Source organism: Musca autumnalis, unplaced genomic scaffold (assembly GCF_047663935.1).
Source record: "Musca autumnalis isolate F117 unplaced genomic scaffold, ASM4766393v1 scaffold_3, whole genome shotgun sequence".
Classification (NCBI taxonomy): domain Eukaryota; kingdom Metazoa; phylum Arthropoda; class Insecta; order Diptera; family Muscidae; genus Musca; species Musca autumnalis.
This window is the reverse complement of record NW_027411866.1, coordinates 116,482,752-116,499,699: the sequence shown is the minus strand read 5'-3', so window position 1 is coordinate 116,499,699 and position 16,948 is coordinate 116,482,752. Positions and strand designations below refer to the sequence as shown.

General features: G+C 34.3%; 1 protein-coding gene across 1 annotated transcript; it reads right to left on the bottom strand.

Moving 5' to 3' along the window:
- Positions 1-413: 413 nt before the first annotated feature.
- LOC141399952 (lipase member H-like) lies at positions 414-1,600 on the bottom strand. Its single transcript, XM_073979322.1, has 3 exons — positions 1,461-1,600; positions 1,146-1,397; positions 414-1,080 (listed from the first exon to the last, which is right to left on the bottom strand). Exons 1-3 carry the CDS (start codon positions 1,467-1,469, stop codon positions 436-438), a joined length of 906 nt encoding a protein of 301 aa, XP_073835423.1. The 5' UTR covers positions 1,470-1,600; the 3' UTR covers positions 414-435.
- Between the last annotated feature and the right edge of the window lie 15,348 nt (positions 1,601-16,948).

Here is a 16,948-nt window from a genome sequence, read left to right as displayed (position 1 = left end):
TGTGCTACGGTAATTTATTGAAACCGTTGTTCAAGCCAACAATCCTACCTACCTAACAAAAAAATTTAAAAAAGATTAACAAAATATCTTTTTAAGTTTCGGAGAAATAGCTATTTTTTCTTCTGAAATTTGCAAAAATTACGTATTTTCTAAAGTTGGGAAAACTTGTCGTCTTTAGGAGCACGCCACGCCAACACCTTTCAATAATGTGACTTAATTTTTTGGTTTCCTTAGTTTCAATATTTTTTACTATCGAATCCCGTATAGAAATTAACAAACGGTGACGACAAAAAATTGGGGTTTTGGCCAGGAAAATCGATTCCTGAACCATTGTGCGCCTTTGTTTCCTTTATAATTTTGAAAACTTTTTCAAGTTAACACCTAGTCTGCAAACAATAAATGAAATATGCATGTTTTTATTGACTACAGTTTTATTTATTTGGAACATTCACCACATTTGTTGCTATTGGGCGAATTACTTGGACCATTAATATCTACGTAAAATATTCCTTTATATTTAGTAGATGCCTCGAAGCCCATTAACGCCTCAGACTTTGACCAACAATCATGATTCTCCATATCCAACAAACTTCTACAAACATAACTGACGAATTTCGTTGTATTTTGATTATGAACAGTTTCGAGAAAATAATCAAACGAAAGTAAATGACGACAATTGGCTGGTTGATGTACACAGACAAAAATTGCATCCATGCCGAATGGATAAAAATCCACATCTCCAATAGGCTCCTTAATGCCGAAATTGTCAGGGTCGAAATGAATGATGTCAACGAATCCAGCATCTCCAACTGATATGCGAGGAAATATGGAGTTTACAGCAAAACAAGGTCTAGCTGGATCCAGACCAGTTATACGTTCAATTGTACAATTCGTTAAATGTCGATAATGCCTACCGGCGAAACCAACTATATGTGCTCCCAAACTATGGCCAATCAAATGAAGCCGATTGGGGTCTATATACATATTTCTTAAAGCAACAGCTAAATATTCACCCAACATTGTCTTATGATATGCCGAGATGTAATAAGTTTTTAAAAGAAATTTGTCGGGGTTGAAAATCTGCAAAGAAATTACATGAAATTCAAATCTTTGAATTGAAAATTAGTGTAATATTTTACACTCACCAATAAATTATAATCACCTCTACAATGAAATGCCTTTGCTACACTATAAAGCATTTCACTAGGTGACTCTACACTCCATCCGGGAACATATACCACTGTTGATCTTCCATTACTAAATTCCGAAAATGTCAAAAGCTTGCGTGCTTCCTGTAAAGGGTATTCTATTGTTTCGCAAGGTGATCGGTACTGTAAATAAACTGTTTCCATTGTTGGATCATTCGCTAGCAGTTCTACAAAATCCCAGTACACGACCTTAAGATACAAAAGCCTTTTTTTAAACATCCAGGTTCACATTTTTGTTTCAGAAATACTTACATGCAACATTTCTCATAGACGTAAATTTAACACACTTTGAAATAGGTATCTGAATTGAAATAGGCACTGCTGTTGGAATAAAAACTTGCAGCAACATTCTCAGTTTATAACAATATACTCCTAATACTCACACCTTCCCACGTAGTTTCTCCTAAACCTTCTGGCCAATACTAACGGATTTATATAACGTATAATTTCTCTTACTAACAAATTAACACGGTGCGCCTTAACTTAATTTAAATTAAAGGTGCTTACACCTGGGAAGTTTTTGCGGTTTCTGAAATGCCAAGGTTCATAGATGAGAGAAATCAAAAAATAAAAATATCGCCGGAGGGATTTTCAAATAAATCGAGTCAAAGTTTACATTTTTAGAGCTTTTTTATGTTTTCACGATTTTGCTTGGAAGCCGCAAGCCCTATCGAAATGGGATTAAAGAAAGTGTTGTTGCAGTGGTAATTCTCTACAAGATTTTCTTTATGATGTTTTCGTAGGTATTACCATTGTTGAGATATAGAAGTTCAAATTTTGACAATTTACTGACTGTATCGTCTCCATATAAGACTGGGTCATGAATGCAATTTCCCAACATAAACTTATATATCTCAAATATGGTACAAATAGGAAAAAAAATTACGAAAACCAATCTTGTAGAGAATTTTCACAGCTATAAGATTTTCTCGGGTCCCATTTCGATGCGGCTTACCGTTTTCAAGCAAATCGTGAAAACCTAATAAAAAAAACCTAAAAATGTGACCTGAACTTCTATATCTCAAAAATGGTAAACCCTAGGAAGAAATCATAACGGTCAATCCTCTGGACAAATTTTCTTCAGCCCCATTTCGATAGGACTTGCAGTTTTCAAGCAAAATCGCGAAAACCTAAAAATGTGAACTTTGACCGCGATTTATTTAAAAATTCCTCCAGCGGTTTTTCTTGTTTTTGAATATTTTCATCTATGAACATTGCTGTTTCAGAATCCGCGAAAACTTCCTAGGTTTAAGCGGTTTACATACAAAGTTAGTTAATGTGCACCCTGCATGAACTTCTTCTTCTATATCTCAAAAATTGTAAAACCTACGAAAATACCATTGAGGTCAATCATGTAGAGAATTTTCACTGCTACAACATTTTTTTAATCACATGTCGATAGGTCTTGTGGTTTCGTGAGAACCCAAAAAAGCCCTAAAAGTGTGAATTTTGAGCGCGATTTTTATACCCTATACCACAATGTGGAAAAGGGTATTATAAGTTTGTTTTGGTAAAAATTCATGTAACACCGCGAAATATTCGTCGGAGACCCTCAATGTGGTATACCAATCTTCATATCTCGACGAGATAAAGCGATTTTGATATGTGTGTCCGTCCGTCCGTCCGTCTGTCCATTATAAATTGTAAACACTCTCCAGGCCGCAATTATGGACCGATCGTCACGAAATTTTGTATGGAGGTCGAGTTCAGATCAGAATAGATCCCTATTCTTATTGGTGATGATCGTGAAATATTTAGCGGGTGAAGTGGACCAAAAACATAATATTTATCCAATTTTCTAGCGGCTCTGTAGGTCTCAATAATAGTCCGATCAACGCGTAATTTTATATAAGGTAAGAGTATATCACAAAGGAGAAGCTTGCAATTTGAGATGGTGATCGGATAATATTTAGAGGGTTAAATGGACCAAAACGTTTGTGTGCAAATTTTTAATATACAGCTTATATCTTAATTCCTGGAAGTGACATTCCGGACAAGTGAGATATACTTGAAAGTGGAACGCTTGACCTTTCAATTGATGCCAATTATGTTGGTGTGCATGATCAGATAACATGTTACAGCCTAATATATTCCGTTATTTGTTTGTAGTGTAATTATAAACTCGCTAGAAGTCGCAATTATACATCAATAGTCACGAAATTTTGCACCGGGTAAGAGTATAGGTCGAAAAAGATGCCTACAATTTTGAATGATGATCTGATATCCTTTAGCGGGTGAAATGGACCATTATTTTTGTATGAAAAATATAAAAGTTTTATTTTTGGTCGATATTTTAATTCCTTGAGGACATATATATTTCGCAAAGTAGCCTACATATGGAAAAAAAGTACTGACCTTTCCTATGATGTAAATTGCAATAAAGTGTGTGCTAGATAACGGGCCTACTGCCTAATATATAATGGGTTCTGTGTAGAGAACCATATTTCTATCCCATGCTACATATTGTCTCTCCAAAAGTTTATGTAACACCACGAAATATTCGTCCTAGACCCCTTATTTGGTATGCCAAAATTCATAAAGCGATTTAGCGATGTGTGTCCGTCCATTAAAAATTGTAAACAAGCTTAAGGCCGCAATTATGGACCGATTGTAACTAATTTTTTAAGGAGGTTGGGTTTGGGCCAGAATAGAAATGATTAGTTTTTGGTGATGATCGTGAAATGTTCAGGGGATGGAATGGACCAAAAACAAAATTTTAACCAATTTTGTAGCGGTTCTGTAGGTCAAAATAATAACCCGCAAAATTTTAAACAAAGTTTGAGTTTATGATGAGGAAGAAGCGTACAAACCAACGTGAAGATCAGATAATACTTAGCGGGTTAAATGGACTGAAACTTTTGTGTGAAATTGGTAAAAATTTCAATAACGTAGCGGTTAAGCAACGGTAGTATTAGTACTACATAAGTGGGTTTCATTACATTTTAGTTTGTGTGAACTAAATTTTCCTTTCCTGCCACAAAAATATCGTTGTCATGCTAGATAACTTTTTGGTTTTGGTCATAAGTATTATATATTACATCTCTGATATTTGATAATTAAATTTTCACAATCATTGAAAAGAAGTTCCGTGGAGAGCGATTGTCCGGGATAGTGGTATAGGGTATCCCATAGTCGGCTCCGTCCGACTATAGACTTTTCTTACTTGTTTTTTTTTTTTTTTTTTTTTTTTTGATTTTTCTCATCTATGAACATTGTTGTTTCAGAAACCGCAAAAACTTCCCAGGTGTAAGCACCTTTCATTTAAATTTAGTTAAGGCGCACCGTGTTAACTGTTAATTCTAGAGATTATTTTTTTTTTAAATCGATCAAGGTAAAATGTAAAATTTAACAAAAATTAAATTTGCCCTGTCGTTGCTGCACATTTACTGACAATATTCTATCAGCAACAAAAACGACGAAATGTTCGTTCATTCAGACATAGGAAAATTAGTCGCTGAAAGTGTCTAGTGAAAAGTTTTAACCCATATAACGCAGGGGAATTATTTAGCGAAAAAACTTAAAAGTTAGATGTATGTGAGAATTTCATTTTTAAGAAATTGTATGTATTTTGTAAAAAAACAACTAATTTATTAGTGGAGTAAGTTCGGCATTGTTCGCCAAGTGGTAAGGCAGGGAAGGATAGTTTCTTTTTTGTGGATATTCTCCACCGAAGTTATTTTCAATAACTTCTTCAACAAAAAAACTTTTTATAATCAGGCATCAATCGTCAGTTCGAAGTATATTAGTGGATATAGTGGTAGGTTTAACCATTGCATATTTCAAATTCAAATATTTTTTTCCTATTTAAATACAAATCTTCTGAAAAAAGTATAACTTTAATATTTGGTAGATTTGTTCGGCTCGAATGTCCAGTCATATAATTCCCCAGCTGTATTTATTTGATCATCAATTTAGTTAGTGTATTGTTCGGCTGGTACAATTATTGCTAATCCATTTTCAAAATCGAAAAAGGACGCAGTTTTTAAGATGGTTAAGTTAAATTCCTAAATAAAACAACAAAACAAGTGTTAAAAAATTTAATTTTGTTTGTTTTTTTTTTTTTTGTTGTAAAATAAAAAATTTTTCACAGTGGTATAAAAGAAAAATCGTATTAACAAATTTCAAAAAATTAAGAAAATATATTAATTATTCGAATCCTCCTACCAAATAGAACTTAGCATATGTGCAAGTTATCGTAGTTTAATAAAAAAATCAAGCAAATCGAATCATTGATAAAAATTGGTTTTAAATATTAAATCGTAAAAATTACAGCCAGGCCCATTGTGCTTTTTTTCTATTTTTTATTAAATAGCTGATAAAGCAACAAAAAATACAAAAGAAAACAGATTTGTTATATTTGGACCACTATTACAAATATAACAACAGGATTCGACTTTTTCATTGCGCGATATCTCTGGAAAATTTATGCATTTTGCATAATTTTGCATATGCCATATGTTTCGATTATAAAGCAGCTTTCGGCAGTCCTCTACGGTCAAAGGTATTCCAAGCCATGTCTGAATTTGGTATCCCCGCAAAGCTCATTCGGCTTTGTAAAATTACTCTAACTGACACGAGAACTTCAGTTAAAATAGGAAAGAACCTCTCCGAAGAGTTTTGTACCAAAAGAGGTTTCAGGCAAACATCAAAAGAAGTGGCACAATCTACACCAATACCCACATGTTACTTGCTTATGCTGATGATATAGACATTATATCAGTAAATGAAGTAACCGATACCTTTATGAAGGTCGAAGGAGAATCTGCTAAAGTGGGTCTGCCGGTAAACGGCGAGAAGACCAAGTTGATGGTGTCGATGCGCAATGCGTCCATTGAGATCGGACCAACTGTTGAATATATAATTTTGAAGTAGTAAAAGACTTCGTATACCTCGGCACCGCCGCAAACACAACAAACGACATCAGTTGTGAAATAAAAAGAAGAATTGTATTGGCCAACAGATGCTACTACAAGCAGATAAGGCAGTTCTTGGCGTGTTTTCGAGAAAAATTCTTCGAAAGATCTACGGGCCAATCTGCGTGGACGGTGAATTTCGACGTCGTATGAACCACGAGCTGTATCTGCTATACAACGACAACAATATAGTTAAACGTATCGAGATGCAGCGTTTGCGTTGGCTAGGCCATATAATAAGAATGAGCGATGATGAACATGCTAAAAAGGCGTATAAATTCGAGCCACATGGCGGTGCACACAGAATTGGCAGGCCAAAGAATAGATGGCGCAAACAGTTGGATGAAGAGATGACAAGGCGCGGTATTCCAGAAAGCGTAGCACTAAACAGAGAGAATTGGAGATCTTTTCTTAGTTCGGTCTATGGAACAAATGTTCTGGAATGGACCAGTTAAGTGAGTAACTAAGTAAGTAAGTAATATGTTTCGATTGCAATTTAATCAGAAGCCAAAAATATGCCTATTCCCAAAATTTTACATGAATCGAACCAAAAATAATTCCGCTGTCTATATATTAGGCAGTAGGTTCGTTATCTAACCGACACATTATTGTATAGGCAATAGGGAAAAGTCAGTAATTTACCCTACTGGAATGAAAACATCGACCAGAAATTAAATTTTTATATTTTTTATACAAAAGTATTGCCAATTTCACCCGCTAAATAATATCAGATCATCATCAGAAATTGTATGCATCTTCCTCGACCAAAACTCTTACCTTTTCCAAATTTCGTGACTATTGAACATTAATTGCGACATATAGCGTAGTTATGATTACATTACAAGCAAATAAGTGGATATATTAAGCTGTAACTCTGTTATCTGATCACTAGTCCGGTTAAAATATACATGCGTATAAGGGGGGAAATAGCAAAAATTCCCACAAAGCTGAATTTTGGTGGAGAGCTAGGGTTGGCCATTAGAAGCAACGTCCTAAAAGTCCCCATCGATCGCATGTGTGCAAAACAAGTTATTCGGGGTCAAAGGTCATTTTTGGAGGCATTATTCAGTATTTTTAATTTTTCTCAAAAACGGTAATACTTAGCAAAAGCCCGCTAAAGTAAAAGTTGTAGATTCAATAATTGTCTACAAGATTGGTCCTTATGATTCTTAAAAAAGACTTACCATTTTCTAGATATCTCGATCTAAAGGTCAAATATAAAATTAGCCGCGTAAGTACATTATGAGGCGAACCGGTTAAAGTAACGACACTATGTGTTAGATACTTTCGTAAGCTTTCAAACGATATCCACTTTGCAGTAATCGGTTCAGTAGAACCGGGTCTAACCCGGTTTTTAAAATTGGCCTTTCGGGTCTAATAACCGGCGAACCGGATCCGCAACCGTTGAAAATTATACATTTCCGTAATCAGCGCAACAAACCCTACCTTCGGACAAAACTTGAAAAAAATCGGAGAGTTTTCGTTGGGATCGTTCCCGTTGGGCTTTCGATTATACATGTGGGTTAAATGGGCTATTTTTGCATAAAATGACTCTAACATTGAATAACTCTACTAAACAGACTCCGATTTTGTTGGAATTTTTTTTAAAAGATAGCTATAATTTCGCTCTTCAGGAAAATATATATATTTTTGGGGGACAGACCCGATTACTTCGCTTATTTTAGCGGGTTCGCCTGAATATGTGCATATTTCCCTTACAAGTGCAGAAAAATCATGTGTTTTTTAGAACAGCTATATCTCAAGAATGGTTCCTTCTAAGAAAAAAATTATAAGGGTCAAACTTGTAGATAATTTTTCTGTCTACAATATTTACTTTAGTCACTTTTTGATTAGATCAACCGTTTTCAAAAAATAAATCCGAAAACCTAAAAACCCTTAAATTTTGACCTTTCACCCCGAATATTTTTTTTTGCACACATGGGATCGATGGGGACTTTTAGGACGTTGCTTCTAATGGCAAACCCTAGCTCTCCACCAAAATTCAGCTTTGTGGGAATTTTTGCTATTTCAATGTCTATTTTGACCGGACTACACGGAGATTAACATATTTGGCATCAATAGAAAGGTCAAGAAATCCTTGTCCATGTGTGGCTTACTTGCCTGGGATGTTTCCTTCAGGAATAAGGATATTAGCTGAATATTATTATTTTTTTTTAAATTTCTCACAAAAGTTTCGGTCCATTTACCCCGCTAAATATTATGTGACCACCATCACAAATTGCAAGCTTTTTCTTCGTCACATAATCTGACCTTATTTAGAATTTCGAGGCGATCGGACTATTATTGCGCCCTACAGAGCAGCAACAAAATCGGGTAAAAAGTCAACCACTAAATATTTTCCGATAATTACGAATAACAATAGGGGTCTATCCTGGTCTGAACCCGACCTCCAATCAAAATTTCGTAATGATCGGTCCATAATTGCGGCCTGGAGTTTGATTACAATTTATAATGGACAAACGGACGGAAGGACACACCTCAAAATTGTTTATCTCGTCGAGATATGAAAAATGGTATACCACATTGGGGGTCTACGACGATGTTACATGAATTTTTAGGAAAACAAACTTATAATACCCTTCCCACATTGTGGAGTAGGGTATAATAAAGGAAATCAAAAACCTCATTTCACTTTGAAATCCCCATATATATTTCTGATCTGGTAAAATTCTGGGTCGATCTATGTGTATCCGCCGCACAGTGGTTCACAATGGTTTTTTTTTTTTTTTTGTCAAAAATTCTGTAACTTTTGAACGGATAGAGACATTTTCCGGAAAGTTCATGTAACACCCCGAAATATTCGACGTAGACCCCCATGCGGTATAACAAAATGCATATTTCGACGAGATAAAGAAATTTTGACATGTGTGTACCAATGTCCATCCATCCGTTGCCATCCATTAAAAATTGTAATCAAACTTCAGGACCGATCGTCATGAAATTTTGAATGGAGGTTAGCTTCAGACCGAAATAGATACCTACCCAGCAAAAATTTGGATCCGGTAGTCATTACGTAACCCTTTACAAAGTAATGTAAACAAGCTTCTTTTCGCATTACAAGTAATCTGAAAAGTAATGGGTTACTTCTTAAAAAATTTACAAGGTAAACCTCCTTACTTTACTCCTCACTAAGTAATGACGACGGTGGCACAGTGAGTGTGTGTCCGACTATAAATCCTAGGGTTGTGTGTTCAACGCTCACCGTCGGCACACGAGTTTTTTTATTAAAAAATAACAGTTCGTGGTGCACATGTGCACTGCACATTAAAGTTCTTAAGCAACCCTTAATGTTAGTGTGCGTGGCATAGTGTGTAGTGTCTTTGGCTAGAAATCAGAGGGTTCGTGGGTTCAATTCGGGCAGACAGCGAAATAAAAAAGTAAAATGAAAGTAAGATGTGTGATGAAATTAAAAACAAATTCTCTACATCAACTGTCTAAAAATATAATTTATTTTCACCTTACTTTTCAACTTCTAGTGGCCACAGAATAACTAGTTATTCTAGTGGTCATAAAATAACTACAAAATGAGTGCGACATGCCCTTGTAAAAATAATGGGGAAGAAAGGGGGTTTGAAAGTAAAAATCCCTTACGAAACCCATGATTTTGGGAGGACTTTTTTGCTGGGTATTGTTATTGGTGATGATTGTGAAATATTTAGAGTGTAAAATGGACCAAAAACAAAATTTGTATCAGATTTTTTAGATGCTTTGTAGGTCGCAATAATAGTCAGATCACTGCGAAATTTTAAACAAGGTTTGAGTTTATGACAGGGAATAAGTTTGCAATTTAACATGATGATCAGATAGTATTTAGTGAGTAAAATGGACCAAACTTTTTTATGAAAATTGGTAAAATTTTTAAAATATATCTTTAATATTTATTCCTTATAGACACTTTCTGCCCACGTGAGTTATTTTTGGAAGACGATCTCTCGACCTTTCCGTTGATGTCAATTATGTTGATGTACTTGGTCAGATAACAGAGTTAAAGCCTAATATATACAGGGATCCAACTGTTTTGTTTTTGTGTAGTGTAACCGTAACCACGCTAGAGTTCGCAGTTATAGTTTAATACTGACAAATTTTTGCACGAAGTAAGACTTTTGGTCAAAAAAGATGAACTCTTTAAGCATCGAGTATTCTCATGTTAATGAGAATTATGCTCACTTTTCGGCTTTCCCAAAAAACACCAGAACAAAATATTTGCAAGCTGACAGCACGATTCAACTAAGAAATCATCGATTTCTGTTAAGTTGAAATAACATCAGCACAGTTACCTGTGAGTATGTTGTTGGAATTTTATTTAACAAAATTCCCTTTTGCGCGTGCCTTCGCTGTTTTTTTGTTTGTTCCGTTTTAGTTGAAGATTCAATCATATGATTGCTTAAGCAGACGTAAGCAATCATATGATTGAATCTTCAACTAAAACAAAACAACAAAAGAAAGGAAAATATCCTAATTTAATTTTAGGCGGTTTTTTTTGCACGAAGTAAGACTTTTGGTCAAAGAAGATTCCAAAAATTTTGTATATTGATCGGATAGTTTTTAGCGGGTGAAATTTACCACAAATGTTGTGGGAAAAATATCCTAATTTAATTTTAGGCGCCATCCTAATTTCTAATTAATTTCTGGGGGACATATTCCGGCAAATTACGAATACTAAACATGAAACCCAATCCTGGACCTCTCCCATGATGCAAATTACATCAATGTAGCGGTTAAATAACGGAAGTACTGTGTAAAATAAAAGCGGGTTCCATTATTGTTTTGACTTGTTTGTAAAGAACTACATTTACCTTGCAAGCTACAAAATGTCGCAATCATGATAGAGAATTTGTTAAGTCATGATAGAGAAATACACAGTTTTTAAATTGAGGTATATTACAATGATGTACTGGGTCGTGAAGTTTTCGTGCCCCTTTGGGTAAAAGTAATTTAATACCACGAAATATTGGTCGTTTTTCTACTGTCGGTTCCTTAAAAATCGCCGAAAACTATTATAAAGGTCTTTTGATATTTTTTCTTAATACAAATTTTAATTTTTTTATCCATTCCAGCCATTTGCAGTAATGACGTTATATCTCTGGTATGTTGTTATGTTATCATCCCTGTGGTTTTAAAAAATCGATGTCGGATTTTTGTAGGCGGCACACCCTTAACTGAGTAGTTTTGTTGGATTTTATGATTGCCAAAGTGGCTAGCAAATAAATCCAAAGATTTTGATATTGCTCCAATAGTATATTTGAACAATTTTAGATAATTTGGGCCCTATAATATAGCAGCAAATTACATAAAATTCGGTGAAGCCATGTGTTGGGAACAGTTCAGGATGACCAACAAATCATGAAATTTTCAAATGTTGTGTAGCGTTCCGTAAAGGAATTTTAAAGGTCGAATTTACATAAAATATTGACACAAAGTATATGAATTCAATAGATAAAGCTCTATTGAAGTTTAAAATTTGGTAGAGATTATAATATATTACTCTTTAGCCACGTTCGGTATGGTCCCTATACCAAAATTCCGCTTGGTTTTTGGTATTTTGATGTTTTAACAAAAATCTCCAAATTCTCCAACGGAATTTACGCTCATTTGTGTTTTTAATAGTTAAAGAATTTTTCAAAGAAAATTGTCCATACACATAGGTTCACTTTTTTTGAAATACATTTTGGTTGGAAATCCATGCAGAAAGTGGGTAAAACTGATCCACGTTTTAATACAATCCCTACAAAGCTCTATTCTGGAATATGTCGAAAATTATAATACAAGGTTTGGTGTGTAGAGCATAAAAAGTTAGAACCTAACCAATCGCCTTTTTTTTCTTCATTAAAGTACGTATCGATATATCACACTTCAACGTAAGTTCCATTTTCAAGAAGTTTTCAATTGAACTAATCTTCGACCACGAGGACACGAGGACTAAATAATCTCATTCAAATACCAAGATCTAGTAAGGTATTTTATTAATTCAGAATTTTTCTCTTCAATCTACTTTTAAAATATTTATTTGAATATACTCTGCAAAGTTTTCTTCAATTCCTAAGCGCAACCTAAACGACTTCTATGAATTAAATATGTACCTTCTAGATGAAGAATAACTGTAATCCGCGAGTGCAGATTGGACTTGTATAGAATGTTTCCAACCGATTGCTATTGCGCCGATAACCTAAGAAAACAATATCATAAAAACAAGAAAAATTTACTTCTTTAGCAGAATTGCTATCGGTCGGTACACACCAACTAAAAATACAGAAATTTAAGCTCATGGCAATGTTTGAAATTACGGAACCCATGTTTAGGCTTTGCCAAATATCGAACAAATGTCTCAGGACCAATTCTAAAACTTGTAGTTGTGTTCTGTTCCAGGACTCTGCCCGCATCGATTAATCATTTTTGCCCAAAAGGGTTTAAAATTTGTTATATCTTGTAAATTCGTGATTTTATTTTTCGCAAAACAAGTTGAAAGGTATCAGCCAGCTTTGCTGACTGGGATATAATCTCAGCCTGTGTGAATTGAGACTTTCATCTATGGACAGATACCGAAACTTTTGGAGTGTTTATCTTACGGTGGTCACAAAACTACCCCACAAAAATTGTCAACATATGTCCATATATCTGTACCCCCCAATTTTTGCTGTTTTGAGGAGTTTAGCTCTCTACCAAAAATTGTCAACATAGGTCCATGGTTTTGTATAGCCTTCATAAAAAGGTGGTACATGTTAGTACATTTTCTGACTTTATTCAGGCATTTGGTGTATCCGTGGTCATAAAATATCTCCACCTAAAATTGTGCACAGAAAAGAAAACTAATTATTTCAATTTAGTTCAGAATAGTTTATGGTAAAGGGTATTAAATGTTCGGCCCCAACAAACCTAACGATTTTCCTGTTTTCTACTAAATGTATAGTTTTCGGTCCTTCTTTTGAATAAGTCGCAAACTTTGGAGGATAATATAAGTACATACTTACGTTTTAGATCAACAGCCTGTTTCTTTATGTCGAAAGAAGAATGTGTGCGAAAGAAACACGTCCAAACTCTTGTATGTTTCTCAAACTTGTTTTTTGTTTTGAAGCAAAAGCAAAGCTAAAATTATTTCAAAAACTAAAGTTCGGGCGTGTTTCATTCGCACACATTCTTCTTTCGACATACAGAAACTGACTGCAAATGCATAGACATGGGCTTTCGCACACAAATTTTTTTCAAAAATACCGAAAGGGAAAATTGCAAATAATCTGGCACAACTATCAAAATCAACGTATCAGCCAATCAGATGACAGCAAAGATGCAGCTGCATTCAACTGAATTGGGGTTGAATAGACACAACTTAAAAGGTTTCCAGTGGTCAGAAAACAACTCACGAAAAATTGTTATCATAGGTTCATAGTTTGGTATAGGTCCCACATAAAAGTACCAATTCTTGCTATTAAGGGAAAAATATCTGTAATTCAATATTGAAGGTCCCAAGAGATCAAAGAAATCGGTTCTAAAAATTGTCTCGGTACTATCTCGGAGACAGAATTTCGCGACTGTTGGGCTAAAAATATTCTCCTTTCAAATTTTGGAATTAAATACGCGTAGAATAATTTTAAATGTAATTTTTCTTTTGCATACTTTATGTCGAGTAAAGATAATGAAGATAACTGATATAAATGCATGCATCCTCTGATCTTCATTCGTTCGTTACAAATATTTTTATGCAATCCTAAAAGTATGCTCTAGTTTAATGTTAGTCAGAGTAACAAATCAAATGATACGTTAATGATAGCTTTTATCCATGCGATTACACACGATATTACAGTTGAGTTCACGTATAGATGAACAAGAAAATAAACTATTCTGAACTTATATGAAATAAATAGTTTTCTTTCTGTTACGAAAATATCCATGCCCACAATTTAGGTGGAGAAGTTCTTTGAGCACTGCAAACCAAAATACCGCACTTTAAATAACGCTAAAGGGCCTATGTACACTAGGGCTATAACTTGTTGACATTTTTTCTTAAAAATTATTTCCTGTAGCGGAAATGAATGAACTTTTACCTATTAATGACTCAAATAACGTTTATTCAATTTAGATATTAAACAAGTAAGAACAGCGTTAAGTTCGGTCGGGCCGAACCTTTTAAACCCTCCACCACCACTGTATTGAAGTAAATATGAACAATTAGTAACAACTAAGCTCTTTCTCTACGTTAAGTATAATTCCTTGAAGGAGAATAATATATTAACTGATGATAATCACTTTATTGCGATAATTTTCTGGCTAGAAATTTTCTACCATTGAGATTCCAGAATCCCGGTTTACATCCACTTCAGAAGGCAAATGTAATTTGCCCAGTTTTTGAGGCAAAAAGTCGTATTGCAACTTTTAATAATAATTTTTTAGTTGGCATTGAAAAAAGAACATGTCAAAATTTATTAATATGAATGATATTTTTCAAAATAGCGTCACTATCGCGGTTTAAATTGCAGTCAAAGTGAGAATTTCGAAGAAAAACTAAAAAAATATATATTGTGAGGCATATTTCAATGTATTTAAAACCGCGGAACAATAAACCAAATATAAATATATGTAAAATGGAATAGATTGACAATTGCGAGAGGAATTTATTTAATATATCATATAGTTTAAAATTTTTGGGTAATGACCAGAAAACTCAAAAAGTCAGAAATAAATAATTTATTTTTGTTAAACTAACTTCATATAGACTTATACTAAATTGGCCGTGATTTTGCCACCTAGAACATATTACTGAAAGTCTTCTGCATTCGTATTACCAGGTTTCAAAACCCGATTTTACCCGTTTTTTGATATTTATGATATTTTATTAGGTTACTTCTCAATAAAAAGTTTTAAAATTGTGGAAGTTTGGTTTGAGGAAATAAATAAAAATATAAAAAATATTGTTGTTTACAATTTCATTGCAAGTAAATTAAGTAATGGCGACAAATTGTTCGGTATATCCGTGGTTTTCTATAAACGGTGCGGCAGTAGTAAGCTTTATTTTATCTCTCTTTTACATATTAATCACTGATACGGTTTAAAGGAGTACTAAACTCGTGTTTATTAACATATATTCAAAAAATATACAAAACTGTAGAACAATTCGTTGGAAAATCTACTCGCGGGGACAAAATTTTTGTTGCTTACTACCGTGATAGTTTTCCACAGTTTGTTGTGTATAAGAAAACTAATGAAAATGGTATTGGAAAAAATAGCTTTGTTCGTTATATACGTAGTTGCTTATAACCGTTGTTCGTTATACCCGAATTTATCTGTAAAAATCTTTGTTTTATCTCACTGTTACACATAAATAATTTAGAAATTTAAAAAAATCCTTTAATTCCGTCGTTATAGCCCTAGCTGCTAGTGTTTTTTTATAATTTTTATTATGATTTTTAATTGTAATAAATATTTCGAAAATAAAATAAATAATAAATTCCGTCGTTATTAATTTTTGTCTGAAAAACAGGGCAAATTACCTATAGTGCCCTGGTTAAATCTTTCAAAATATCGAAAATCCTTGAGTGCCATTCTATATGAGCTATAAAAAGATCTATGCCTACAAATTTATGGCGGAAAGTTGTATACCCCCAACGAAGACTAAATACCGAATTCCAGCCATTTCAGTGGTATATCGAGGCTAAAACCTTGCAAATAACGAAAATAAGGAGGTATCGTTCTATAGGGGCTATATGAAGACGTAGACCTATACCGACAAATTTCAAGTAAAAATTTGTATACCCCATCGAAGACTTAATACCAAATTCAAGCCATTTCAGTGGTATATCGAAGTTTAAACCTTGAAAATACCAAAAATCGAGAGTTACCGTCCTATGGGACTAAATGAAGACGTTGACCTATATCGAAAAATTTCAGGTGGAATGTTCTATACCCCAACGAAGACTAAATACCAAATTTCAGCAAGTTTTGGCCACAAACTTCAAAATACTGAAAATCGGAAGGTACCGTTCTACGGGCTGTATGAAGTCGTGGACCTATACCGACAAATTTTAGGTGGATAGTTTTATACACCCAACGAAGACTAAATACCAAATTTCAGCCATTTCGAGGGGATATTAAGGCGAACTTCAAACCTACCGAAAATCAGGAGGTACCATTCTATGGGGGCTACATGAAGACGTGGACCTATACCGAAAATTTTTAGGTGGAAAGTTTTGTATATTGAGGCCACAACCTTCAATATATACCCTATTATAGAAGCGCCCTTTCTTTCAGAAAGGGTCTATAAAAGTACGGAAAATCGGGATATACCGTTCTATGGGGGCTATATGAAGACGTGGACCTACACTGACAAATTTCTGGTGGAAAGTTTTATACACCTAATGAAGACTAAATACCAAATTTCAGACATTTCGGTGGGATGTTGAGGCCACAACCTTCAAAATACCGAAAATCGGAAGGTACCGTTCTATGGGGACTATATGAAGGTGGAGAGTTTATATACCCAACGAAGACTAAATACCATATTTCATCCATTTCAGTGATACATTGAGGCCTCAACCTTCAAAATACCGAAAATTGATAGGTACCGTTCTATGGGGGCTATATGAAGACGTGGACCTATACCAACGAATTTCTGGTGAAAGTTTTATACACCCACGAAGGCTAAATACCAAATTTCAGTCATTTCAGTGGGATTTTGAGGCCACAACCTTCAAAATACCGAAAATCGGAAGATACCGTTCTATGGGGGCTATATGAAGTCATGGATCTATACCGACAAATTTTAGGTGGAAATGTTTAAGCACCCAACAAAGACTAAATTCCAAATGTCAGGCATTT